This window comes from Pituophis catenifer, unplaced genomic scaffold (genome assembly GCF_029215685.1).
Source record: "Pituophis catenifer annectens isolate HBS135680 unplaced genomic scaffold, rPitCat1.0.hap2 SCAF_2, whole genome shotgun sequence".
Taxonomy (NCBI): Eukaryota; Metazoa; Chordata; class Lepidosauria; order Squamata; family Colubridae; genus Pituophis; species Pituophis catenifer.
Genome location: NW_027256882.1, coordinates 265252947 through 265280718, shown reverse-complemented (window position 1 = coordinate 265280718; position 27772 = coordinate 265252947). Strand labels below are relative to the sequence as shown.

The following is a 27772-nucleotide window of genomic DNA, read 5'->3' as shown; positions in this document are numbered from 1 at the left end:
CAAGGTACTGGGAATAGAAGGTAGTTTTAGATCCTTATGGGACTTTGAAACATGTTAGAACAATTAAGCTGGTGATTTACCTTACACTTCCAAGAGTTCTAGCAATATAAATAATTATTCCACACTGCCATCAAAGATAAAGTCATAACACAATGGAGGGATAGGGGAGTTAAACTCGAAAACATGAAAAATACTGTACTGGTTTTAATTTCCACTGCCTTACCACACATTCTGCTATCAAGCCACTTCCAAATAGCATGAATTCTTTTGATTGGTAAATATTAACTAATAAGTGACTTTATTCATATCGAGAGAGCTTCAGGAACGAACAATTGGTAAGCTTAGCTAAAAAAGACAGTATGGTTCATTGCAAAAATATTAATACAGGTATTTGATATATTAATTTCTGTTAGCATTTGTTTACCTTCATATAAAGTAATACAGGGATCAAAAGCAATGTGGCCTTTATTTCAGACTACTGTTATGTTAATTGAAATTGTTCAAGCTTTGACAACTTGAATAGCACAATTTGAAAATAGCTTTTTTGCTACATTGCTACAAATAGAACTGCAGTGTGAAAAACATTGGGCATAACGTACATTAGAAAAAAGCATGTGCAAAGAATGGACCAAGATAGTGCCAATGCCTAAACTGTAGGGAGGGATGGCTTCAATATCTCACAACATCCCTCTAGAAATATAGTGCTGAATTGCTTCAAGTAAAAAATCATTAGGCTTAAAAATTAAATTCCCATAGTAGAAATTAATATAATTGTATGGTGGAGCTTAAACTCAGATGTATTATAATTAGATCCTTCCCAATGATATATGAAATATAATGAAATAATTTCAATAAGATTGTCTGATTAGAATCTATCAAACAATTGCTACTTATGCCAATATGAATTCTAATTACATTTCCTCCATCTAGTGATAAGAGGCTTTTGCTCATATTTTGATATACTTTCTGACGATAGGCTTACTGCCTGAAGCATCATCAGCTTTACCTCACAGGATCTCAAGAACAGCAAGATACCGGTGATTCTTCTTTGCTTCCTGAGGTTTTGGACAACTCCTGTTAGAGATGGACCTTTTTCATAGGCAGATTCTCTGAAAGCTTCTGCATGGCTTTGTGACTGAATTCCATACCAACATAATCAAGGTGAAGGCCTGCCTTTGCCTTCTCACTGGCATTTACTCTGTTATGAGGCTTGGGAAGTGTTACTTCCTTTTCCCGTACAACTGCTTCAGAATACTCCGTGGAAACTCTCCCAGTTGCTGGACTTGTTGGAGGAAATGCCTCCAAATCATCCTTTATCACATAAAGCTTATCAGCTTCGTTCAGTGGTGCTGAAGGAAGCAACGGTTGTAAGCTGGGTCTCAGGAGAGCCTGTATATACAATGAAGTGGAAAAGAAAACAACTTGTCACTGTATTCAAGCAACATATTAAGCCACCGGGATGGAAAGGAAGGAAGGCATTTTGGCAAATTCTTTTACACCTCTCTCCTTTCGCTGGATTTCTATTACACCCCCTCTAGCAATCGGTTGGTGGCTAACTGTCACAGAGGGCAGAACATCCAGGATAAACCCTCTTTCTGCAAATGGGTCTGTCGAAGGGTGTGGGACGCAGGGGCCGGTGGCCCATTCCCCAGGGCAAATGACTGGAGGCGTGCCAGTTGAGGAGATAAGTTGGGGGAGAATCGCTGGAGGAGAAACGCCCGAGGAAAATGAAGAGTCAGAGACTAAAAGTCCTAGACCCTAAGCCACAAACCGGACAACCTTACCAGTCCGTTTGGGTAATTAGATCCTGTGCAGGCCCAGAACATTGGACTAATTGAGCATAAGAGTTAAATTAACCACGGGTAAGTATTGTGCAAACACAGCCTTAATTTCTTATGCCAATATCAGGGTTAAAGATATTAATTCCTAAAGTAAAATTAATAAACAAATTGAGAAAATTACTTTTACTGTGATTAATTAATCATGGTATGACATTGCAAGGTGACAGACCTAATAAGCTCCAGTTGTGCTGGACTGCAGGGCACAACATTCCTAACCAACATATCCATTAGCTATGTTGGTTGGCAATTAGAGAGTAGAGATCAATTTATTCAGAGGTGGCAGATTCATATGATTGACCTATTTAGGAATTGACAACTATTCCTTTGTCCAGTTTAAACTTTTTTTTATAGGAAACCTCTTTCACTGTTATAGTACTAATCATAATCTGTTTCTCTAATATTTTTTAAAATATTCATCTATTTTCTACACAAGGATATTAGATTCTTTGTACAAATTATAGTACGGTAATACTGATGAAAAACTTTTTGTAAACTTTTTGTATTGTCATATTATCTGTTATTCAAAAGCTGTGGTTGCAGTGGGGGGAATGCAATACTGCAGGCTAATTCTGCTGGCTGCCAGAGGTTCGATCCTCATTGGCTCAAAGTTGACTCAGCCGTCCATCCTTCTGAGGTTGGTAAAATGAAGACCCAGATTGTTGGGGGCAATATGCTGACTCTGTAAACTGCTTAGAGAGTACTGTAAAGCACTGTGAAGTGGTATATAAATCTAAGTGCTATTGCTAGCTCTCTCTCTATTGAAGTTTCAGTAGCATTTTCTTTCTTTTTCTTTTCTTAATTTACATGCCAGCCATTTCCTAGTTTATTTGGAAATGTATTGTATATAGAAGATAGTACACAGAATTAAGAAATGCAGATTGAATTAAAGTAGTATGGTATTCTGTTCAGGCAGAGAATTAACTTTGTTAAACCTTGATTATTTAATCTGACTTTACACATATCAATTTGAAAATGTGATGATCTATCAATGGAACTCAACAGAGCTTTCTTAAAAATAGCAAAATAATTCTCCACGTTGATCTGCTCAATGTCTAGACCAGGGGTGTCAAACTCAATTTCATTTAGGACCACATCAGGGTTGGGTTTGATCTTGGGGGACTGGGGTGGGCATGGCCAGAGTGAGAGTGGGCGTGGCCAGCTCAATGTCACTGTGTCGGGGCACCTGTGGTGGCCCAAGCACTCTGCCAGCGAAAACTGACTTCTGAGCTCCATTTTCAGCTGCAACCTCCTGCAACCTTCTGCCAGCAAAAACGGAGCTCAGGAGGACCACATGCGGCCCTTCTGAGCTCTGTTTTCACTATCAGAGGCACCATGAGCCTGTCCTTCGCTGTTTCCAGGACGGCCCCACAGACCAGATCTAAGCACCCCACAGCTCCCGGGCCTTGAGTTTGACACCCCTGTTCTAGAACTATAAAAGATGAGAGTGCAGACAGCAAAAACCCAACAGTATGTTGATTCAAATACAACAGTGGAAAGGCATTCTATACATAAACAATTATGCTATTTAATAATGGGGGCAGGGCCGGATTTAGATGAAAAGAGGCCCTAGGCTATTCCACTTATGAGGCCCTTTCAGTGGCCCCTCTTGATCTTGAGGCCCTAGGCTGAAGCCTAGTTAGCCTATAGGAAAATCCGGCCCTGAATGGGGGATAAGTCCACAATATTAAATGGTGCTAAAATGCTTAAAAGAATCATACCACTGGAAAAGTTCTTTCTGCAACTTGCATAGCACTGCTATCTCTCGGATTTGGGACAGGTGGCCAGCAAAATTTTCTTGATCTGAAAGTCCAAATATTGTTGAAAACATGAAAATTATGTTTAGTTTTTAAAAACCTAATCTTGCAAGTTTCATAATGAGTTCAGTGTTAGCAGGAGATACAGCTGAGCACCTGGCAGAAATGACCTTTTGACCAAAGCATTTAGAATGGGTTTATCTGAGAAAAACCAACTAGCAGGTGCAATTTACATGCTGCAAATATCAATTTGTGCAATTTGGTGCAGTTTGTAAAAGTAACTCCTAGCTAAAATTGCATGAAATACACTATTTAAGCATATAGGATTCCCCCCCCCCTGTATAATCCATCACACAGACACAGCAAAAGTTGTGGGAGCTAAGAATTGTCAGGATGGTGAGATTTATGTATTAATATGTTTATTACCAAACATTCATTTTTTAAATAATTGTTTGATTCTTTCTTTTTTGCGCAGCATCTTCTTACCGGCAAACGCCATCCTATTCAATTGCTCATAATGGTTTTCCTATTTGCTCTGTGCTAGTCAATGTGTTTTGATCATCAAATCCCTGACAATGATTTTCTGTTTTATTAAAACATTTATAATTCAAGGGGTTAAAATAGTTTTACATTTTATTGGTCTACATTCTCTTTTAAACTGCAAGTAGTAAACAAACTATCATTTCTGGTTATGGAAATTCTGCATTCCATGGTTTCTGAGAAACAAGATTGTAATCTGCCAGTAAAGAATTTGATGTAGCTTTGCAAGCTTTCTCATGGGAACACAATAATTGCCTTTGCCCTTATTTTTGCTGGCACGCTGGGTGCAAAAAGAAGAACTCCCAAAATGTATTGAGGTGGCAGAAGCTTAAATGTGCTGAATCAAAAGCTCCCCCCACCCCATTTTTCCTAGCAGGACCTCAATAAGGAAAAAGTATGCTTACTGTTATCCTTACTGCTTTTCTCATCATTCTGAGTGAGAAATTGCAAAGCAAATGCAGAAGAGGAAGAAGAAAAGGGGAGAAATGATTTCACATGATTTTAGAACCAGTTCATTTGCAATGGTTTCTCTCTGCCCTTCTCCTGCCCATTGTATTGCACTTGCTTCTGTATTCTGTAGTTCTCCTAACTAATCCCTCTGAGTGCTTATTCCCAGATGAGGGTTAACAGAGGGATATAATCAAGATCACGAGAAGTGATACTACCAATTTATAAGGCCTTGGTAAGACCGCACTTGGAATATTGCATCCAATTTTGGTCACCACAATATAAAAATGATGTTGAGACTCTGGAAAGAGTGTAGAAAAGAGCAACAAAGATAACTGCGGGAGGGGTCTGAAAGCTAAAACATATGAAGAATGTTTGCAGGAATTGGGTATGTCTAATATAATGAAAAAGAAGAATAGGGATGACATGATAGTAGTGTTTCAATATTTGAGGGGTTGCCACAAAGAAGAGGTCAACCTATTCTCCAAAGCACCAGAAGGCAAAACACTGGATAGAAACTGAACAAAGAGAGAAACAACTTAGAACTAAGGAGAAACTTCCTGACAGTAAGAACAATCAACCAGTGGAACTGCTTGCCTTCAGAAGTTCTGGGTGCTCCAATACTAGAGATCTTTAAGAAGGGCCTGGACAACCATTTGTTATTCTGTTAATAATGTTACTTAATTCTTAACTTTTGTAGAGCTGGACAACAAGGCAATGGTAAGTCCATTGAGGAGGTGAGCAGAACCCTATTTTTCTTTTGTTCATGGCTTTAAAAGTTTTGCACCGCTTTTGGCTTCTGTGGCTTTTGTTTGCTAATTACCACAATTTGAATAAAAACATGCAAAGCAATTAAAATATTTCTAGATCATGAAAATATAATTACCGTTTCAGTACTGAGGAACAAATTGCGATAGTAATAGCTGGAATTATTATGAGGCCAAGACAGAGGCCAACAACCATTCCTTTAAATTCTCCTTGATCTAAGAAGAAATAAGCAACAGAAAAAGTTGAGAAACACCATTCTAGGGAATTAGCCTTTTTGGTAAAAAATGTTCCACTGGTAAGATAACTGTTTTCTCTATCAAGGATCTAATATATGCAGTTATTTATGGCCCAGTAATTGATTAGGAGGGAGAGCTGTGCCGATTGTTGGCACTGAAAAGGTTGGCCATTTCTGCTGGGTCAATGTGGAATACAACCTGGTCCTGTGGATAGTCTTAATTTGACTTACACAGCTGGGTAATATTAATGCGAAAGAGTAGAATACACATGAAAAGTAATAATAAGTAAATGCATAATAATAAAATATCAAAATACCATATTTCAGGGTAGTAAAATCCTGAGGCTGGCTTTGAGCTCCTTCTCCCTTTCTAGTGATGCCAGAAATGTGGACTGTATAATGGGTATTTGCCTTAAGATCAGCCAAGCGGTGCTGTTTCATTGAAGAATTGAGAGTAACAGCTGGAAGGGAAGGACTAAGATGTTATGAATAATAGTTGCTGTACCTACCCCAGGAGAGGAGTAATTCATTATAAGTGTATTTGGGTGATAGATAAGTATCTTCTAAGCCAGTGTTTCTCAATCTTGGCAACTTTAAGATGGGTGGACTTCAACTCCCAGAATTCATTCAACACTGTTCTAAGCTTTCAGTGATGCTTTCCTCAAATGATAAATGGAGAATTCTTCTCTTGAAGTTTGGCCAGTGATAGACCTAGTTTGTTCCCTTAATATACTTTACCTGATAACATGGCACCTTTCTTATATAGTGTAGAAGCTATTGTATTTTGCCTCCACTTACACATAGAATCAAATGATCTTGAACAATTCAAACTTTGCCTAGCAATACAGATGGTCCTTGTTTAATGACTACCCATTTAGCAACCACTCAAATTTGAAGGACGAATGATGGCAATTATGATCAAATCTCATAAATGGTGGTTGTGGTATCCCCACAGTCAAGTAATTAAGATTTGTGACTTTCCAAGCTGTCTTAAAGGGGAAGTTACCGTAAATTAATGGGAAGGCTGCCAAGAAGTTAGAAGTTGTGATCATTAGAGGTTGTCACTTAACTGTGCAGTCTTTGCTTAATTATGACAATCAAAACTGCCAGAAATACTGTCACTAAGCAGCATGGTGGTCCTATGACTGTTTTGACATGATTGTATCACTTAACAACAGAATTTACCAATTAGTATAATTAATTATAGTAAATTAAATTTACTATAATTATAGTAAAATAACATGATATGAGCAGTCAATATATGTGGATTCTCTTTAAAGAGGACCATCAACAGAACTTCACTCTGCTTTATGTACTATACCATTATTTCTTAGCTGGCTGCAAGATACTGTCAAGATCTCTTTTTAAATTCTAGTTTAGGTATATTTGTTACCCTCCCTTTTTTCTCCCCTTTTTACCCTGTCCAACTCTCAGCTGCTTCTCTTTTCTCTTTTGATCTTTCCTCTCTCTGAGTTCTTTTAATTTCACAACCGGTTTCTTTATAAAAGAAAAAGATGAAGGAGAGTTAAAGGGAACCAGCTCTTCTGCATTTAAACTATGATGTCTTACTTTCTGAAAAGACTTCAAACCCCTCCTTTGACATTTAATCATGCTGCTCTGTAGGAGAATATCTTGCAATATATGGATTCTAAGTATCTTTTTCTCTGGTGTTTGAAGTTAAAAACATTTTTTCACTTAAATATTTTATTGAAGTGGAGTAAAAGATTCATATTATTTCAGAATAGTAAAGCATTTGCAGCATGTGGGTCATTATGAACAGTGCTCACTGCTGCCTCCAAAATCAAAATGCATAGATGTGATACATGCCTGTTGACTTTCCTTTTCTCTCTCTCTTTTATAGGAAACTTTAAAAATTAGGAGCCTAATATTGTTTGAGTTAAAGAAAATCTATTTCTTGTCATGCAAACATGTTATATATATTTATACCAAATTTATATTTCGCTGAGAAAGAAATAAAGGGAGACTAGTATAGATCTATTTCAAGCTATTTAGCTCTCATCAGCTAGTCATACCCTTACTTGAATTCGAACTTGGGCTGCCTACATGTTAGGCAGTTGTATTAAACTCTGAGCCACTATATATATATATATATATAACCCACCACATTTTAAATTTCCTCTAAATAGATATATAACATTATATACATTACATACATTTATACATTTATTATTATATAAAATAATAAACACAATTATTTTCTACCGGGGCCTTTGAGGACCTTCAGATGTTAATTCAATTATCGCATTCCAACACAGCTGGGGATACTAGCTTGGGAAAAGCTGATAGAATATTTCTTTAGGTCTTCAGATCTTTATATAACTTTTCTATTTTTATCGTGAGAAAATTTAGAGGATGTAGAGAATCTTTACAAGGGATGCCCAATGTATTCAACAGTGCATCCAGCTCCTTGACACATCCACAAAAACTTCTTGCAAGTTCCAGTGCCTTGTGCTGATCCTACTTTATAAAGTTATGGGATGGACTAATCCTGTTTAACTAAGCTTTCCCTAACATGACAATTGAACATTTGGGAATTCTCAGTTTAACTTTTGCTTCTGATCTGACATGAGCAAATGGCCTTAGGCAAGAGTTTACATTACAGGATTGTCCTCAACAGAACTGACAAATAGGCAGGGGTGAAATCTACTTACCTTCCATAGCAGTTCAGAAGTGCATGCGCCACGCACATCACTTGCGCACATGGACCCTCTGTGCATGCACAAACCCTTCTGCGCATGCGCAGAGGGTAAAAAACATGTTACTTCCTGGCTAAAACCAGAAAGTAACAACAACCGAGGGGGGGGATGGGCAGAGCCTTGTGCTGCCGTTGCTACCAGTTCTCCAAGCTACCTTCTGCCATCGCTACCGCTTTGGCCAAACCAGTCCGAACCGGTAGCATTTCACCCCTGCAAATAGGCCTTAAAGCACTTTGAAGGCTCTGAAGTTTATAAGATGCTGAAGTTATTGAGCAATTTATATATCACCTGCCTTTTGGGTTTTAATTAATCCTCTTCTTCCTCCTTAATTTTAAACATTTCATTCGGGTGAAGGGAAACTTCAGTAATGCCAAACACAAGGTATACTTTCTTCAATACTTTCCATTTTGAATAACACATTTATTTACAGAGTGGGTATATAATAAATCTGTTGATTAATCATGTCCATGCAATGAAGTAAATTACCCCAAGAGATGCTGTCTGTGACTTCTGTGTAGTGAATTCTGTATCCCAAAAGGAAACCCAAGCAATCTTTTGTAGGTATCTCAGTCCAATTCACAACAGCTGAACGTTTGGTCACTGCTGAAATTGTTACATTAGTTGGACCTATCCTGGGGACTTAAAAAGAACATCCAAATCAATTTTCCATTTTCCAAAATTATTTTGATCAATTGTATACATTCTGGTGCTGTTAGACTTTGCAAAATACTGATACAAAAGAAAAAATCTTGGTTACAGCTCCTATCTATTACATCAATATACTTCAGGAGTCCCGAATTTATTCTTAAATCAATTGCACTGCAACCCTCACCATCGAGAGTCAGCACACATTGGAAATAATGGACTTGTGGTCTGGCACTTTTGAAGCCTCCTGAGTCACAGAAATGAATTTCAATTACTCATAATGGAATAAAACTTGACATATTCCTTCTAGACAGCCATACCGATTGGGCTAAACTCTGTATTGTTTTTGTGTGTGTGTGTGAATCAATCTGATTTTCATTCTAGCATTAATTCATAGAAGACACTCATAAAATTAACATCTATTGAGCTTCACAACTGTAACAAAAATATTTATTTGCCCTGCTCCCACCTTCTGAACTTCATAAACTGCTTAAAATACTGTTTTCTCCTGCCCTGAGCTAGAATGTGGGTGATGGCGGTGGAACCCCTTTGGTTTATTATTGCCTGTTTGACTTTTGGGGTTTTGGTTTCTGGTTACCTGTCTTTTTTTTCCCTTGTGGTATATTTTGTTTTCTTTAATTTTTAATTTTTAAGCCACCCAATGTTAATATGGAGTTGTCATCCTTGAAATTGGAAGGTTAAATAAAAATAAAGAATTAAATAAAAATACAAAAGGTCTAACTTTAGCATTTCAGTATGTCATTATTGGTGATGTAAAAGAATCATCATCAAATCCTCGTCAGCAGAGGGCAGTGATAGCAAATTAGAAACACAAGTCTATCGTAAAACTACTCAAGTGCTTCATTACCAAAGGAACAACCCAATCTCCTACAAGAGTAGCTGTGCAAGAATACTATTTAGACAAACACAAACACACTGGAGAAACCCTGAACATCAGAATAAGGAAACAGATAATCTGTACAGCATCTTCCATTAAAATGGATACCCATGCAACTTCATCAAAAAATGCCTGACCACTCAAGCCAATATAGCACAAGCTGTGAAAAGGATAACACTGTCTATACGTCAAAAACAACTCAGAAACATAAGCAGACTATTACAAGCACATGGCCTCATCGTAGCAATAAAACAACTAAAGCCCTCCCAAGCAGCCTAAGTAAACCAAAACATCCAGCAGTCCCAGAAGAAAAAAACAGGAGTCATCTACAACACACAATGTAACATATAATGTAAGGACTGTAACAACCATTACATAGGACAAACTGGAAGAAGACTGGCAGAATGCATCAATGACACACCAACTAGCAGTCAGAAGACATGATGAAAACTCCTTAATTTCATAGCACATGGACAGATTCAAGGGTGGGATTCTACCGGTTCGGACTAGTTCAGGCAAACCGGTAGTTCTGACAATCAGGTGGGCCCACCTGTCCCTGCGCTTTACTGATCTATATCTTCTCAGCTGATTCGCACAGCAGAGCGGATTGCTGCCCCTGTGTTACTCCCCAGCAGTAATGCGGAAGCTAAGTTTTCAGAAAACTGCACACACATGCACAGCATGCGTGAAGTGCACAATCACTGAACCGATCGTTAAACCGGCAGGATCCCAGCACTGGACAGATTTTACCATAATTTCAATTGGGAAACTGTGTCTATCCTAGACCAAGCAAAGTCCCCAAATGCTACAGAATTGTTGGAATTCTGGCACTGAAACAAATCAACCATCAACATGTCCATAGAGATAAACAACATCTATATACCCTTCAAAAGAGACAATCAAAAAGCCAAAAAGTGGGGGGGGGGAGACCAAAATTCCTCCTCACCAGCCATAAATATCCAGATGAACAGAGATTTAACACCAAGATTAGCACTAGACCAACAATCAAGAAGTGAACAATACCACAATCAGGGAACTGTCAACTCAGACAAACAAACAGTAAACAACAGCCTAATGAAGCAACCACCAAGATCACTTCCATAAACACTGACAGGGCAATCCACTAGTATATAAAATGTAAACAAAGCTCACTCCCTTTTAGCATTGATGATGCTACCTAGTTTGGGTGCTACCTTGTTTGGTAATGAAACATCTGCAAGAAAACAACCAAGCTCAGAAAACAACCTTACACATTATCAAAGCTATAAAACTTTGGGGAACAAATTTGGGTTTTCTACCCTCACTGACTTTTATATGACATGAATGTTAACATTAAAAAGGTGTCTTAACTTTTGGTATTCCTCAATCAAAAGTTTGTAAAAGTCATGTCTGAAGAAAGCTGAAAACTATATACAGACAAGTTTAAAATTGGAAACGATATATTAAAAAAGCTCCACATCCAGGGAAATATAGATGTCAAAGAAAATAAATCTGCATTGGAGCTTTGAGTAATCCAACGAATAAAATTTGCAAATGCAGAAAGAGGATTATAGAAGGTGTGCAAGGGAACTGCTGTCTTCCTGAATCTGCTGACAGAAGCAATTCTGCTAGGAGGAATGCTGCACTAGATTTCATTCCCTATTTGCATTGCAGTATTTCATGGCAGAAACTGGAAAGCAGATAGAATTTATGTGTATGCTGATGTTCTGGATTAGTGCAGAGAAAAAATTAATGTGCTTGATAAAGCAGCCAAAGGAAACTCCCCTCCCCTGAGTCATTCAATTCCTGTAGTTTATTACAATTATTTTCTATTTTAGTATTTTAGATTCTTTTATCGTACTGACTTATAATATACATGCATACATTAAAGGATGAAGAAAATTGCAAGATTAATAAGCACACCAATAGAAACACTTGAAAAACTACATTATATATACCTTAAACCTGGCTCCTCTTATATAATCAAACACTCGAAACTATAACACTATAATTAGGAGATTGGAATGGAATTCACTAAAAGTGACAAACATTCAGCAAAGCGAGAAAGTGCTGTAAAAATACCTCCTTCCACTGCATAGAAGTCGGCCACCGCCAGTGTCCGTTCATCTTTCATTAAGTCCTTGCTTCGGCGGTCCAATGCATGCAGCATTACTTTATATAACTGATAAGGTTGGAGATGTTCTAGGTAACAGAAATTTCATTACTTGGGAAATATACAATTAAGAAAACAATATGATTTAAGAAAAAAAGAGAACTGCTTATCAGTGAAAGACAGATGAGACACAATAAAGTAGATAAATAAATCTGCTAATCTGCATCCGAAGCAAAGACAGTAAAAGTGATAATGTATAAATTCAAATAATAGAAACAGCTCGAAGGAGCTACTAAGAAGTAGCATTGCTGCACCAAAGGAACTGGGTTCAATTGGGTTAAAGCAGAACAATTGAGAAAAGAAAGGACTGGCAACCCAATACAGAGATTGTGTAGGAGCAGCTGCTGACATGCTGAGTTTGTTGCTAAGACCGGATTCAAGAGATTTGAAGGACCTTGTGGATGTAATTTCAGAGGCCTTTTCTATGATCATGGAAGATGAGCATAGCACCAAGGAATTGGACGACAAAGATTGTTCCTATCTTTAAAAAAAAGGGGGGGAGAGGAGAAGGCCCTGGATGATTAAAGAGTAAACTAATTTGACTGATACTGTGCAAAATTCTGGAACAAATTACCAAATTAACATAGCTGGAAGGAACCTTGTAGGTCCTTCCAGCCAAGCAGGAGACCCTACACCATTTCTGACAAATGGCAGTCCAATCTCTTCTTGAAAGCCTCCAGTGATGAAACTCCCACAACTTCTGAAGGCAAGATGTTCCATTGGTTGATTGTTCTCACTGTCAGAAAATTTCTCTTTTTTTCAGGTGGAATCTCTCCTTTTTCAGTTTCCATCCATTATTCCTTGTCTGGCCTTCGGGTGCCTTGGAAAATAGCTTGATCCTCTCCTCTCTGTGGCAGCCCCTCAAGTATTTGAACACTGCTATCATGTCTCCCGTGGTCCTTAATTAATAAGCACTCTGCGAGTATTTTAATAATAATGCCTTGCCTGGCAGGAGACTGCATTGATTGACTTAGAATAAGTGATGCCAAATCTGTCTGACCTTCTTCTTCTTTTCTTTTTTTTTATTGAAAAGTTTTATAGGAAACACAAACATTTTCTCCCACCCAAACTTTCCCCCTCCCCCCATCCCTCCCCCCTTGGCCTCCCACCCATCCCCCCTCGCCCTTCCCCCCACCCCCCTCCCTAGACTTCCCAGAACAAGCACAGGGTATAGCATCCACAAACATAAGACTAAAATACGCTAACAAATTATTGACTTCAAATTCTTTCTAGGTCTTTAACTCCTTATAGATCAAAACACTATAAACATAAGCTAAAAATTGAAAATGTTTCACTCATAAGCTATATGAATCTTCTTAGTCTGATACTTGTTTTGAATATAGTCGATCCATCTTCTTTTGACCTTCTTTTTTGAGAGTGACCACTTTAGTTAACGTAGAGTGGATGTAGAGTGCTTGACTTCAGCAAAGAATCTACCCAAAGATTCATGAAATTCCAGGAGAGAAAATGATTTTATTATGTTTACAGGATTTTATTCCTTTTTTTTTCTCATTAAAAATCTCTCAGTTCTCTTTTTGGATGTCATGCCTTTGGCACTATTGCTATTGCTAAGAATAATGCAGTTTTCTTAATATATTCACTTAGCATTATTCGAAAGTCTCACTGTGCAAGTCTCACTGATAGTGCACAGAAGTTCCACAAGGGGGATTAAGGTGTTCTGTACTCAATTTCTGCAGTATTTTAAATATTCTGCTTTAAATTTGCATTTGCTGTTAAGGGATTAAGATTACGCTAACTGCCCTGTTTTCTGGTTAGTTGATAAAACTTAATCTACAGTCCAACAAATACCTCAGTCCAGTAAAGTAAAAACCCAGATTTGAAAGCAGGCTTCTTAGGTCACAATAGACATTTGATATCAATTGGTTTAAGCCAGGGGTGAGCTGTTGGGGGTTTGCAAGGGTTCGGGAGAACCTCTAGCTAAGAATTTGTGCAGTTTGGAGAACCCCCAAATCCCACTCCAGGCTGGCCCCGCCCCCTCCCTTCCCAGGAGTCTCCATGAGGCCTGTTTTGGATGCAGGTAAGTCCAGGGTCTGTGCGGAGGTTCAGGGAGGGCGAAAAATGGGTCTACCGGAAGTTCAGGAAGCTCCAGAGGGCCTCCGGAACCTGGGGAGGCCATTTTTGCCCTCCTGGAGGCTGAAGGAAAGCCTCTGGAGCCCAGGGAGGGCAAAAACACCCCCCCCGCCATGGTGCAGGAGACTGAGTTGGCCACGCCCACCATGGCCACACCCACCCAGCAACTGGGCAGAGGCCTTCTTGCTAACATTTTTGAAGCCCACCCCTGGTTTAAGCGTATCTAATTCTATGTTAGATTGTGGTTGAAATCTACACCTATACCAGAATGCAGAGCAATTCTAACATTCAGTGACTTTTTTTTGATGCAGTTGGAAGTTCATATTTCCATTTCAGTCATTATTGTTGCTCTTTTTGTATGCATTTATAAAACTCTGCAAGCCCAAACAGAACTATAAACTCATTTTTAACGTGGTTTCTTAAAATGAAAACAACATTCTACTTTTAACATATTATAAAAATGACATTACCAAGTATTACGTTTGTTTCATTTTGACATAAACTTTTAGATTTCATGTCTTCTATTCCAGTGCCCCAATCAATAGCCAGGCAATCAGGGTTATATTTTAGATTCCAGGTTATAATAGTATAATTTTGCCAATTTGAAATAATGAGATGACCAGGTAAATCTGTAAGAATAAGTAGAAATGTTAATAAGTAAGGGAATATTCTTCAAAGAAAACTCACTCTTAACCTCTCACATGGGAGAAATCTATATTTTTTTCCTACAGAATAAGCTGAAAATAAGGATACAAATCGAATAAAACATGCAATATTGTATGCTATGGTTTGAGCATCACATGATGTACTAATGCAACAGGGTCTAAATTTATTGAATTCTATGTTGTATTATTCCATGAATTTGAAGATAATAAAACAAAAACCTGAGGCAAGACAGCATTTTAAAAAAAATGATATTCCATAGTTTGTTATCTGAAACTTAAAATGCAAATGGAAAATTTTTCTTAATGTTCTTTTAAGAAACTATTTTACCTGAATATGTTGATACGAAATCTGGAACCCTGTATGTCATTGAGGATGAGTTTCCGTGTTCATTATAGGCAGTGATTTTAATATCGTATGCTGCCATTGAGAGATTCAGATGCAGGCACGTTTTCTTTATGTTGAGATATGTTATTCCATGGAAGGAGTCAAGAATTCTCTTAATATGTATGAAATATCCAATGGTATGCTTGCTTTCATAAGTCTAGGGCAGATAAATACCAGCACTAAACAATTAAGCACAACAGTAATATTATACATAGAGTTAAATTTGTAAATAATGCAAAAGTAATCCAAATAAATTATGTAATTTAATTTTCATTGACAAATATAATTAACCATGACTTCATTAGACTTTTTCCATTATCATTTTTTCTTGGCTATATTTAATTATCTGACTGCCATATTATTTAGTATTTCTATGCCTTTATAGAAGAAGGCTTAATTAACCAGTTTCTTGGATAGGAAACAAATGATGTGAATGTGGGTTTCTTCTCATCTTTCAACCTTAAACCTTCTAAAACATAGTTTTCTAATTCAGATGTCAGGGAAGCTATGGTTACGCAAACCAAGAATGATTGATCTAAGGGACTGATTTTAACATATTTTCTTGAGGGTTTTTAATGAGCAAAGAGAAAACATTCATGTGTATTTTCTTAAGCTATATGGGGTGAGAGGACAAGAAAAGGAATAGAATAGAATAACAGAGTTGGAAGGGACTTTGGAGGTCTTCTAGTCCAACCCCCATCTTAGGCAGGAAACCCTACACCATTTCACAAATGGTTATCCAGCATCTTCTTAAAAACTTCCAGTGTTGGGGCATTTACAACTTCTGGAGGCAAGTTGTTCCATTGATAAATTGTTCTGACTGTCAGGAAATTTCTCCTTAGTTCTAAGTTGCTTCTCTCCTTGATTTGTTTCCACCCATTGCTTCTTGTCCTGCCCTCAGGTACTTTGGAGAATAGCTTGACTCCCTCTTCTTTGTGGCAGCCCCTGAGATATTGGAATGCTGCTATCATGTCTCCCCTTGTCCTTCTTTTCATCAAACTAGACATACTCAGTTCCTGCAACCGTTCTTCATATGTTTTAGCCTCCAGTCCCCTAATCATCTTTGTTGCTTTTCTCTGCACTCTTTCTAACGTCTCAACATCTTTTTTACATCGTGGTGACCAAAACTGTATTCCAAGTGTGGCCTTACCAAGGCATTATAAAGTGGTATTAACGAAGGGTGGGTTCTACTTACCTTTACTACCGGTTTGCAATGGGATCGCGCACACGCGCTCGCTTCACTCATGCACACGCCGAGTTTCTGCACATGCGCAGAAGCTTCTGTGCATGCTCAGATCGCCTATGACGACATCTGAGGCAGTGGGCGGAGCCTCCCACCAGTTTTACTACTGGTTCTTGTGAACCAGTCCGAACCAGGGGCAACCCGCTACTGGTATTAACACTTCACGTGATCTTGATTCTATCCTTCTGTTTATGCAGCCTAGAACTGTGTTGGCTTTTTTGATAGCTGCTGCTCACTGCTGGCTCATATTTAAATGGTTGTCCACTAGGACTCCAAGATTCCTCTCACAGTTGCTACTATTGAGGTAATAAATAATTATGAAAATGAAAATATACCTCCCATGTAAGAAAGAAACTTCTTTTTCCTGGTGAGATCTCTTTAGTTATATTTTTCAAAATTGTAGGCTTTTTGGTAAGCTCTGTGAAAAGACAAAGTATGTCAAGTCTCATTTCAGAACTGAATGCACAGCAACTCTTTCATAAAATAACAAGTAAAACTTTGAATTTCATCAATACAGTAGTGTTGTCTTATCAATTGCCCAACATGACACTCACTATATGGGATACTAGTTTCTTCTGTCCAAAGACAAACAGAACAGCGGTTATTCTTGGGTATGCATCTAAGGCGAACCATGTAGGATGCTGCTGGGTTTACACCAGAGATAGTAACATTAAAGGCTTTCATTTCCATGGAGACCTGCAAAGAATTCGAAATAAGAGAATCTTTTATCACAAACACATTGTTTTCTTGGAAATGGTTTGCCATTAGCTTCTTCATATAGGCCTTCTTTGTAAGGATACTGTATGCATTGTTCTGCCTTTATCCTATTTCTTTTAAACACTTTAATACAGAATGCTTTCATTATTATAACTTCACGTTATTGAGTTTTGTATCTTAACTAGGTGCATTTTAAAATTACAAACATTGTTTTGAGGTGCTCTGAGAATAGGAAGCAATACAGAAACAGAGAAAAAATCTAAATAAATTAAACTACCCCCAAATGATCCCATTAAGTTCAGTGGACTTATTCTTAGGTAAACAAATATAAAACTGTGTCCTTGCAACATAATCTGGTTCAATTTAATAATAAGGTACTCTGTTATATGAGCTAATAATTGTTTGTAGAAGTGTCCATTTAGGCTGTAGTCCTTAGTCAGCATCCCAAGACCTTCGAACAGAAAGTAAGATGCAGGCATCCCTTTTGCTATGGATACAAAAATCTCATTCAGCATATTGTTCTGTTGTCAAATTATTGATGTTGTTATTAGCAGCAAAAGTTGGCAGATCTGATTCAGAATGAGAGAAAATAGCTCTTTACTTGGGTTAATCCCTTCAAGATTACCGTATTTTTCAGAGTATAAGACGCACCGGAGTATAAGACGCACTTTAGTTTTTGGGGAGAAAAATAAGAAAAAAGCTGGTTGGTGGATAGATCAGCCTCCTGGACTACTCCCAATCAGCTGTTCCCAGAGGTGAATTTTAGCAACAGGTTCCTTGGTTGTGAGCTCTGTGCCTTGCTTTTTTTTCTGCTTCTGAAATTTCTGAAACTCTGTTTCAGAAAAAACTTTTTTCCTGCCTCCGAAACAGAGCTTCAGAAAAAAAGCCTCTGAAGCTCTGTTTGGGGGTTTCTTTTCTGAAGCTTCATTTCTGATGCTTTTTTCAGTCTCTGAAACCTCCGTTTGAGAAGCTGGGTGGGGCTACATTCAGAGTATAAGACACACCCAGATTTTCGCCCTCTTTTTTGAGGGGAAAATGTGCGTCTTATACTCCGAAAAATACGGTAACTCTTGTTTTTTTTCCTGATGGTTTTTATACTTAATTTTTATTGTTGTTTGCTTCCCAAAGGCATCTGGAGTTGGACAGTGTTGTAAATATGATTTATAAATAAACTCTGGAACTAGTGTACTTCTTTCTTTTCCAGATGCTACCCTCCCATTTTGCCCTGATTGTTAATTCATTAACATATGTACAGTATACCTCCTTCAACTGCTTTCTGGATTGTTCTGTAAGGCTTACTTAATTTGGCTTGGCACCTTTGTGCCAAGTATAATATCTCTTTTAGAAGGATGTGTCTGAATGTCAGAAAAGAAACTTCTGGTCAGTTAAAAAAGTGAAAGGATACTAAGGATCTGATATCAAACAGCCTCCTTTGAAATGTGAGGTGTAGAAGCTCTTTTAACAAGCTAGAGAAAGAAACAAAGAACTGTAGAATTAAACTTCAATGAACTGGCTTTCACTCCAGTAAAAAGAACACATGGAGGATATCTAGATTTTTTTTTGACAATGAGAACATTTTCTTCTGTATTATATCTACTGAAAATACACACCGGTATCCAGGATGAGGTTCTTTGCGTTGCTTCCTTGTATTGCAATTCATACTGTAGTATATTTTGTGGCGACTCCCATGTTATTATTAGCTTATTGAATAATTGTTGTGTGTTTACATTGAAAGGTGAAGGGCATTTTTCTAGAATATAAGAAATGCAAAAGTCATTGATTTGTACAAGCTCCAAAACACCTTCTCTAGTCAAAGGAAATATTTTTAATAAATAAATAAATAAATAAATAAATAAATAAATAAATAAATAAATAAATAAATAAATAAAATATAAATAATAAATAAAGTTTATTGTCATTGTACGTATATACACAGTATACCCATACAATGAAATTCACATAAAACCCAGAGACCAGACCCAACTCACATGACAATCCCCAGACACACTCCCACCCACCAAAAATTCCCCACCCCTAAAACCACCCAAGCATCCACACAATGCACACTTTTAAAGGTGGGTGGTAAGATATCACTAAGCAGGTGGGAATATCCGACTCACTTTGATCTAGAAAAAGTAAAGAAGGTCAAAAGTGCTTAGTGACTTTGATGGGAGATCACCAGAAAGTGTAGGCTAGGTTGAAAAGTTTAAAAAAACCCCCCCACCATTCTGGAAGAAGTGAGCAGAAAACCACTTCCATATTGTTCTGAAAAAACTACATATATGTACAGTATCCATGAAATCACCAGGATAAAAGATCAGTTAAAAGGAGGCTTCCTTTTTAATTATGAAGGTCAAACTCTCGGCATCACGTTGTTGTCATGTGACGTATCACAACTTTCCCCCCTTCGCTAAACTGGGGGTGGGCGTGGCCAGCACATGACGCATCTGGCCTGCTGGCTGAGAGTTTGACACCCCTGATAAAGATGATGGAGGAAACAGGAGGCCTTCCCAGTGATGGAAGCAAGTTCATCATGATGCTTTGCAGCATCGAATTTCAAATTGGCATTAAAATATTTAGTGCATAAACGAGGTAAAAAAACTGTTTTTTTCAAGTGATGGTAATAAGAAAGTGTTTGCCCAACACTTTATATATGTATAAAGTATATATATTTTAAGTGTTTTTCTATCGAGACACCTGGTCTACCCCAGCATGTGGAAGGGAGCATACTGCATCCCTTTTGCCTTTCAGCTCCAATCCAGGAGCCCTCAAGCAGTCGCATTCACGACAAACCATTTTATACCAAATTTATATTTCGCTGATAAAGAAATAAAGGGAGACTAGTATAGATCTATTTCAAACTATTTAGCTCTCATCAGCTAGCCATACCCTTACTTGGATTCAAACTTGGGCTGCCTGCATGTTAGGCAGGTGTATTAACCTCTGAGCCATAAGTTCTCCTCTATTCATCAGCAATATTAGATATTAATATATCATAAAAATATATCAAATAGCAGCAATATTCTCCTTTTCCAAATAGTGGCATGGTGGGCATTTCCTCCTCTAATTTTCCTTCACAAAAATCCCCTGAAGAAGGCTGGGGGTGACCAATTGCTCTGGAGATTAAGATACCAACTCAGTTTCCATAGCTGATGACAAACATGAATTTTGGGCCTCTGCAATTCTAGTTCAGATCTTTAAGTTCTACCCCTCACTGGCTTATATTTTGATGTGATCAGGTTCTTTCCAGCCAAATGGCATTTCAGTGCCTGGTTAAATATATAACTGAGAAATGACTATTTCAATGATAATTAAAGATTTAAAAATCTTGTAAAAAACAAGTAAACAGTGAGTAAAAGTGCCTAACCTATTTTTCTAGGCACGATTGTAATGTTCTTTGTTGTCACACAGCTTTCATGGGAATAATTAGCTGTTACCCATATAGTCACAGGAAAACGTTTAAGCATGTATCTCCGGGTTCTATTGATAGGAGATGAAACTTTTTCTAACTTCTCACAACAGTTGGGAGCCCTGTAAGTAAAGAGAAAACAAAAAACATGTTTTAATCATATGTTTCTGGCTATAATATCAGATGCACCCAGGCCATTACTGCACATGTTACACCTTCTCCATGTAGATAGTTTCAGCAACTTTTCCCTCTCCTCCTAAATCCCATTTTGATGGGCAAATTGCCCAGATATTGAAGTCTCAACTTAGTAGTATTTTGGACTTCAAACATCAGGAGTCCTTGAAGTTTATTTCATTTGTTCATGGAATTGCTTTATCATTTTAAGGTGTTTTTGTTTGTTTATGTAGAATTGCTAGTTGCTTTATTTATTTATTAAATTTATATGTTGCCTATCTCACTGTCTGGGCAGTACAATACAATACATATAATAAATATGTATATAAACAAATAAATAAAATGAATATAAACAGATTAAAATCAACAAGAATTAGATGAAAACTAAGAACCAAGAGCATGAGTGATATGGAGATGGCTCCGGGACCATTTCCGGCCTTCCCGAACTTCCAGTAGGCCCGTTTTTTGCCCTTCCCAAGCCTCCGCGTGCGCCCTGCACTTACCTGCATCCAAAATGGGCTGCGTGGGGCAGAGAGGGGTTCCACTTACCTTCGCTACCGGTTCACAATGGGAGCGCACATGCACAGTGTTTCTGCGCATGCGCGGGGCTTCTGCGCACGTATGGCTCTTCTGCGCATGCGCAGAGTATCTGTGATGACGTCCGAGCGGGTGCCTTCCGCCGCCATTACTACTTCGCAAGATCCAGACCGAACCGGTAGCAACCCACCACTGGCGTGGGGACTCCTGGGAGGGGAGAGGGGGGCAGGACCAGCCAGGTGTGGGATTTGGGGGTTCTCCAAACTGCACAGAATCTTAGCTAGAGGTTCTCCCGAACTCCTGCGAACCCCCAGCAGCCCACCCCTGGTCTTAACCCTATTTTTCTCAACCAAACTATCTAAAGTCCTTTGCCCTCTGGAATGCAGCCCCACCCTTCTGGGAATCCAGTCTACATTCCACCACAAATTACTTGAAATGACATTGGTATCCTTTGTGCCTAATCTTGTCACCTCACCATATGGGAGAAGCAGTAATGGAGAGAGTTGTCTGCAGGGTTTTAAACGAAAATTAGATAGATTTGTCTGTCTTAGCAAGAAGCACAGGAAAATCAATTTAACATAATAAGCCAGAAGGACAAACTCTCTAATGAAAAATTGCATTAAAAACCTTCAGCTGTGGCAAAGAACTGAATGTGGCAGCTAAACCGGGCAAGGCTGAAGATTGACTAATTGTTTTAAGGTCCAATATGATTCTGCATGATCCAAATCAGATCTTTCCCAGGGACCTTTGACAAGGGAGAGAGAAACAATTTGCTTTGTTTCGATCTAGTCTGTCATTTTTGCCATTTTTAAAAGTTTTTCCTTTTTAAAAATTTGGCTTTGTTGTAATTTCATTTTGGGTGGTTGTTCTAAACCCAGTCATTGAGAGTTGGACAACATACAAATTTGATAAATAGATAAATAATAAAGTCATGCAACTACAACTATCCAGATCTTGTAGAACATCGACTCCAGCTTGTCTTTTCTAATGGTCAATTATTTCAAGAAACAACAAACAACAAATGAATTTAAGGATTTATTGTGCACCTATCAAGATTAGATTTAAGTGATAAGAAATACTTCGTTTGAGATTTCCTATACCAGTTCTTTAAGGAGGATCTGAAATGAAAAATGCACCAAGAATAGCTAAAAATACAAAGTACTTAGATTGGAGAACAGAAGATCATATGGAGAGATGATACTTAACTTCAAGTATCCAAAGGATGTGAGCCAATAAATAATATTTTAATTCTGCCATTTTTGATCTAGATAATCAGATCTCTGATTCATCTCTAAAGAGTAGTATTTCCTTTCTCCCATTCATGCTTTTACCTGCATTAATTCAGTGATTCTAGAAGACTATAAATCAGGGGAATGAGTTTCTTTCTCTACCATTTCTCTCGCTGAGCAGAAATAAATTCTGAAAGGGGAAGAAAGTGCTTCTTGTTTTCTCTTTCTTCTTGACTTCAGATCCATAATTTATCATTATCAAGAGTAATTTAAAAGAAAGAGGGCAAAAGGAGTTTTTTGCTTAACAATTAGGCAGTGAAAAAATAATGAAATAATCCTTAACCTGAGAAAGAACCAAATTCATAAATATAGTGTATTTCTATATTAAATTCTCACAGGATTTCATCCACAAAAACCAGAATTTTAAATTGTGAAATTCATTCTCTCACCCTGCATATTTAGAACTATCTGTCTATGCCATTTTCAGTGAGTGACTTGCCATGCTGGCATACTGAACATTTATATGATTTACTCAGATAGATTGTATACATTTGGGGATATTTGGGGCTAAAGGCCTGGTAGTAGGCTGCCGCCCAGGGACTGGGAATCGCTGATCTTAAGCACATTTTAAATAAAATGACAGAGAGATAAGAGTTCAACTTATAATGATAAAGGCATAAGTATACGAAAGCATCAGTATTTCTAGATTTTTTTTTACATTGTATGAATTCGAATGACAATGTGGTTTTTTCAGTATGACTCACTAATTATACCATTAATCATTTACATTAAGTGTAAATTCTAAATTTTAATGGATTTTAAAATATGGGTATTTTAAATTATGGGTATTAATTCAGCCAAATTTATTTAATCCATTTTATTCGATTTTAAATTTTGTATATTTATGTGTTTTATTTCATGGCTGTGCACCGCCCTGAGTCCTTCGGGAGTAGGGCGGTATAGAAATTCAATAAATAAATCAGCAAATAGTTTTATCTAGATTTAACTCTTGAGCTGTATTTTGTTCAATACATTAGAAATAGCCACTTCTATTTTCTAATCCCCCCCTGCCATTTTTTTTTTTACTATCTTACCATTTTAAAAATACTGTATATGCAAACGGATTGGATATGTTAGAAAGTGGTGACCAAAAAAGGTGGACTCCAGAAATTTCCTCATAGTAGTAAGTCATATCATCCTGCCAATCTGTTAAAGAAACAAAGAAAGAAAGCAGTTCCGCTCACTGGGGCTAACTCCAAAGAAAGGAAAGAGATCACAAACTTTATTAGAACCATTCCAGGACTTCTGGTTTTTCTGTATAATAAATTATTACTGTACTTACGTTAGTCTGGCATAAACAAGGCTTAGCTATTGACTTTCCCTTTAATTATAGTTTGGAAAAATGTTATTATGGTTATCCACCATATATGTTCCATACAATATGGCACTTTATTTTTAACCTTTCATAACAGACATAAGATGGGGATATTCTTTTAATTTGGGGGCAGATTTTTTTCGCTAATTTCCCCCCTATTTTACTTATATAATATTAGCAGTTTGCATTAGCTTCTGATTATGAGTACTTATACGCAAGGACTTTGTAATACAGCAGGATCAATGTTAGACTGATAGCCAAATAAAACCCAAATAATGAAATTTATCCTGTGAAATCACCATACCAGTTTCAACTTTCCATACGTGCATTATGATATTATGTGCAGGTATGCAAGGGGTGGATTTGGACCACAGTTTTGTGTCATGTTTTGTCACTTGCCCCATGTGGATGTCCATCTAAATCAGATGGTGTTGAATGTTTTTAAGTTGGTTTATATATGACTGTAGTTTGGTGCATTTGAAATCATACCAAAACTACTATTACTCCCACCCTCCTCCTTCTCCCAGTCCTTCCACTTATATACTGACTAACTCCTAGAGACTCTGGATGGTTTACAATGATTTAAAATGATTAAAATTAAAATGCAACACCCTCCCCCCAAAAACAGGGTGCACCAAAAAAACGATGGCAAAGAAAACAAACCCAGATGGGAATAGAATGGAGAAAAGAGGCATCAACTGTCTCCTCCAAAGGATCCTTAAAAATACCAGCAGGGTGGGAGTTGCTTGAGTTTTGGGAGAACTTCATTCCAGAGGGCATGTGCTATTATGGAGAAAAGGAGCTTTCAGAATGCCAACAGATGGCACTGTTCAATCGATGGAAACTTGAGCATGCCAATCATGTCATATTGAACCAAGCAGGCAGATGCTATGGGAGACAGGTGATCCGTCAAGAATCCAGGCCAACCAGTGCAGCTTATGAATCAGAGGATCAAGATATGTCCATCATTGATGACATCCCTGCATTCTGGGCCCGTTTCAGGCAGAGACCGTATATATTTATTTTATTTTATCTCGAATTTATATACCGCACCTTCTCCCGAGGGACTCAGGGCAGTGTACAGCCAGATAAAAACATACAATACAAACATTAAAAACAATTAAAAGGATATATATTAATTTGGCCCCAATTTAAGATAACAAACTAATTAAGAATTAAAAAATATTAAAAAGAATATGTTAAGCCAGCCCAGCTTGCTGAAAAAAGAAAGTTTTAAGGGCACGGCGGAAGGCACCGAGGTCTTGGATCCTCCTTATCTCAGGAGGCAGCTGATTCCAGAGGATAGGTGCCCCCACAGAGAAGGCCCTCCCCCTGGGGGTCGCCAGCCTACATTGTTATATGCTGATTAAATGATCCTTTCCTCTGGCAAAGAAGGTAAGCGGTACCGGGAAAGTGTACTGATGGGGACAGTATTTAGATGTTTTGAATTCTCCAGTTCTCCAGAATATTCTTTATATGTTTTCTGTGTTTCAGTGCTGGTGGAAATAGAAATACTTCACACTTTTTTATAAAGGTTTGGAAAGTGAAAAAGTTATTGCTGTGGAAGTAAACTGCTCTGTGATTGTATAATTAAAATAGAGATGATGTTAGGTATGGACCCATTGTCTTTTTGACCCTCGAGATTATAATAATTTTTAAATTTCTGAATAAAACTGCAGAATTTAGCATTATAGCCACTACTTTACAGTATTTTAAAAATAGAAGCAGAGGATGACTTCTGAGAACTGCTTCACATTTTTTTATTAAAAGATGGAGTACATGAATATAGTGTGAGAGGATCAGAGATTTTAATCTTTGTTATTTTCTGCTACAAAACCACAAGACTCAAGTTTGTACTTCCTGCAAATTAATTGCCTATTAACCCAGTGTGTTCCAAAATGATCTGCATATAGCTGCTGGTCTTTTTCTATTTTGGTAATAAATAGAGAGACCAAATATTTTCTTTAAGGCTGGCAGGTGAAACAACCACTTCAGATTCTCACTTAAGCAGTGAGAACATTTGACCTCTATTTCTGATAAATTGTGTTCAATATTAGTGTGTTTCTCCCAATTCATTTACCCAGGAGCACTTGTATTTATATCATTCGAATTGGGGAACTGCCATGTTGCATTCCCGTAATGGTCCAGAATAACTTCCATATTGGAGTGTTGTGTAGAATTTGTCTGTTATCTAAATAATTTTATTTATTTATTTTATTCAATATTATGGCTGTTCATCTTGACAAAGCAATTCTGGGCAGTGAACAAAGTTTCAAGTTTTAAAAACAGCACTGTAAATAACTTCAGAAAACACACAAAACATAATCAAAACAAGCAAACAAAAGAAGCAATGAAGAGTAAAAGCAACAACTACTCCCCTGAATTTCATTTACTTCCTGACCCCGGGTGCATGGGCAAACAGCCAGATCTTAAAGACTTTCTGAAAGGCAAACAGGGTCAGGGCCATTCTGAATTTGCATGGTGAATTTGCATGACAGAAAAGGCACCCTTCCTGGATCCCCCAAAAAGTGGCTTTCTTTAATCAATACACCCCCCCCGTCCACCCACCCACCCCACTCCCCCAGGGTGATCTTAAAAGGGTGGATAGAGTCAATTGGAGAGAAGTTTCAAGTTTTTTAGTTGGCAACCTGCACCTGAAGTTGTAATTAAGGAGAAAATGGGAAGCATATACAGATATTGGCACATGGGACTGGGGCATATGCAGGTACTGGTAAGCAAAGATATTCACCTGGTTGAAATTTGCACAAAGAATAGTCGCAACCGGAAACACCTATGAGAGAACAGGGGAAAAAAAATATGGATATGAAAAATTGATGACATTTTTCTAATCTTTTAAAATTATGAATGCTTTCCTTGACTTATTTTCACATTGCTCACTTTCTCACCCTTGACTATGTGCCATTAATTCATTGACTCTTAGCAATCACACAAATAGATCTGCTCCATGATCATTGGTCCTTAACCTAAAGCTTTCTGGCCTTTGAACAGTGCACCCTTGACTTACTGTAATTAAGGACATCCACCTTGCTGTATCCTCTCTTTCTCTTTCCTTTTACCTTTCTCAGCATTAGAGCCCTTTTTAGAGAAACAGATCTTTGCATAGTGTGTCTAAATAGGATAATTTGAATTTTGTGACTTGAATAAGAACTCTGGGTTGATTTGTTCAGGGATACCTTTGTTTGTTGTCCTCTGTATTCCTGGGAACCTCCTCCAACAGCAAATTTCAAAAGCATCAATACTTTCTGTTCTGTTTAATCCACAATTTTTACAGAGTGTTTGAATCCAGGTGCAGACCACATTTAAATAGTAAATACAAAGATTTGCCTTTTCATTTCTTAATTAATTTGGCAAGCATGATTTCGATCAATTTAGATTAAAATGCAGGCAGTGAAAAGGTATCTCTTCATTACACAAATGTTTTTAGTGGCACAAGGGCTTACATGCATAGCAGTCTCAGCTCCAGTGCCTGGAGAACAGTGGGAGAAACCTTAGCAAGAAAAAGAAGATCCAAGTGATAGGGTTGGCATTTACCTTTGTTGGGTAAAAAGCATTTAAAGGCAGACTCTGTGGAGAAAATAAAAAGAAATAAGTTGGAAATAACCAGCAGCCACTAGAAGGCACTCATGCCTAATCTTTGGAGAGTATGGGTCAATTAATCACTAAAAGAAAAGCAAGATTGGAACATCTGAAGCGGCTTAAATCTGAAGAATGTACAATAACATAACTAGGAGTTATGACTTGCTTAATGAAACTGAGAAATATTCCCAGGAAGACTGAACCCATCATGTCCTGCAGAATGAGGGCTCTATCAATTATCCTACCTACCATGTTTAGGTTATTTGGACTGAATTCCTAACACCATATGTCTTCCTTTAGTTATCTCAAAAACATATTGTGACTAATATTTTCATGATTTTCTAGTATTTTTA

General features: G+C 37.6%; 1 protein-coding gene across 1 annotated transcript; it reads right to left on the bottom strand.

Annotated features, from left to right (window-relative positions):
- Positions 1–1077: 1077 nt before the first annotated feature.
- Positions 1078–26944, bottom strand: LOC139310395 (interleukin-6 receptor subunit beta-like). Its single transcript, XM_070934554.1, has 15 exons — positions 26848–26944; positions 26572–26613; positions 23542–23653; positions 20466–20629; positions 18709–18848; positions 16936–17077; positions 16717–16799; positions 15082–15295; positions 14559–14717; positions 11907–12026; positions 8789–8941; positions 5903–6046; positions 5469–5565; positions 3560–3641; positions 1078–1389 (listed from the first exon to the last, which is right to left on the bottom strand). The coding sequence occupies exons 1-15, from the start codon at positions 26942–26944 to the stop codon at positions 1078–1080; spliced, it is 2061 nt and encodes a 686-aa protein (XP_070790655.1).
- Positions 26945–27772: the final 828 nt, after the last annotated feature.

Excerpts from the sequence above, each read along its gene's own strand:
- LOC139310395 (XM_070934554.1), bottom strand. The coding sequence starts at position 26,944 with ATGCAAAGATCTGTTTCTCTAAAAAGGGCTCTAATGCTGAGAAAGGTA. Across the intron at positions 26,614-26,847 it reads GGTGGATGTCCTTAATTACA|GTGTTTCCGGTTGCGACTAT; the intron begins GTAAGTCAAGGG and ends GTTCTCTCATAG. Across the intron at positions 15,296-16,716 it reads GTTTCTTTCTTACATGGGAG|ACTTATGAAAGCAAGCATAC; the intron begins GTATATTTTCAT and ends TATCTGCCCTAG.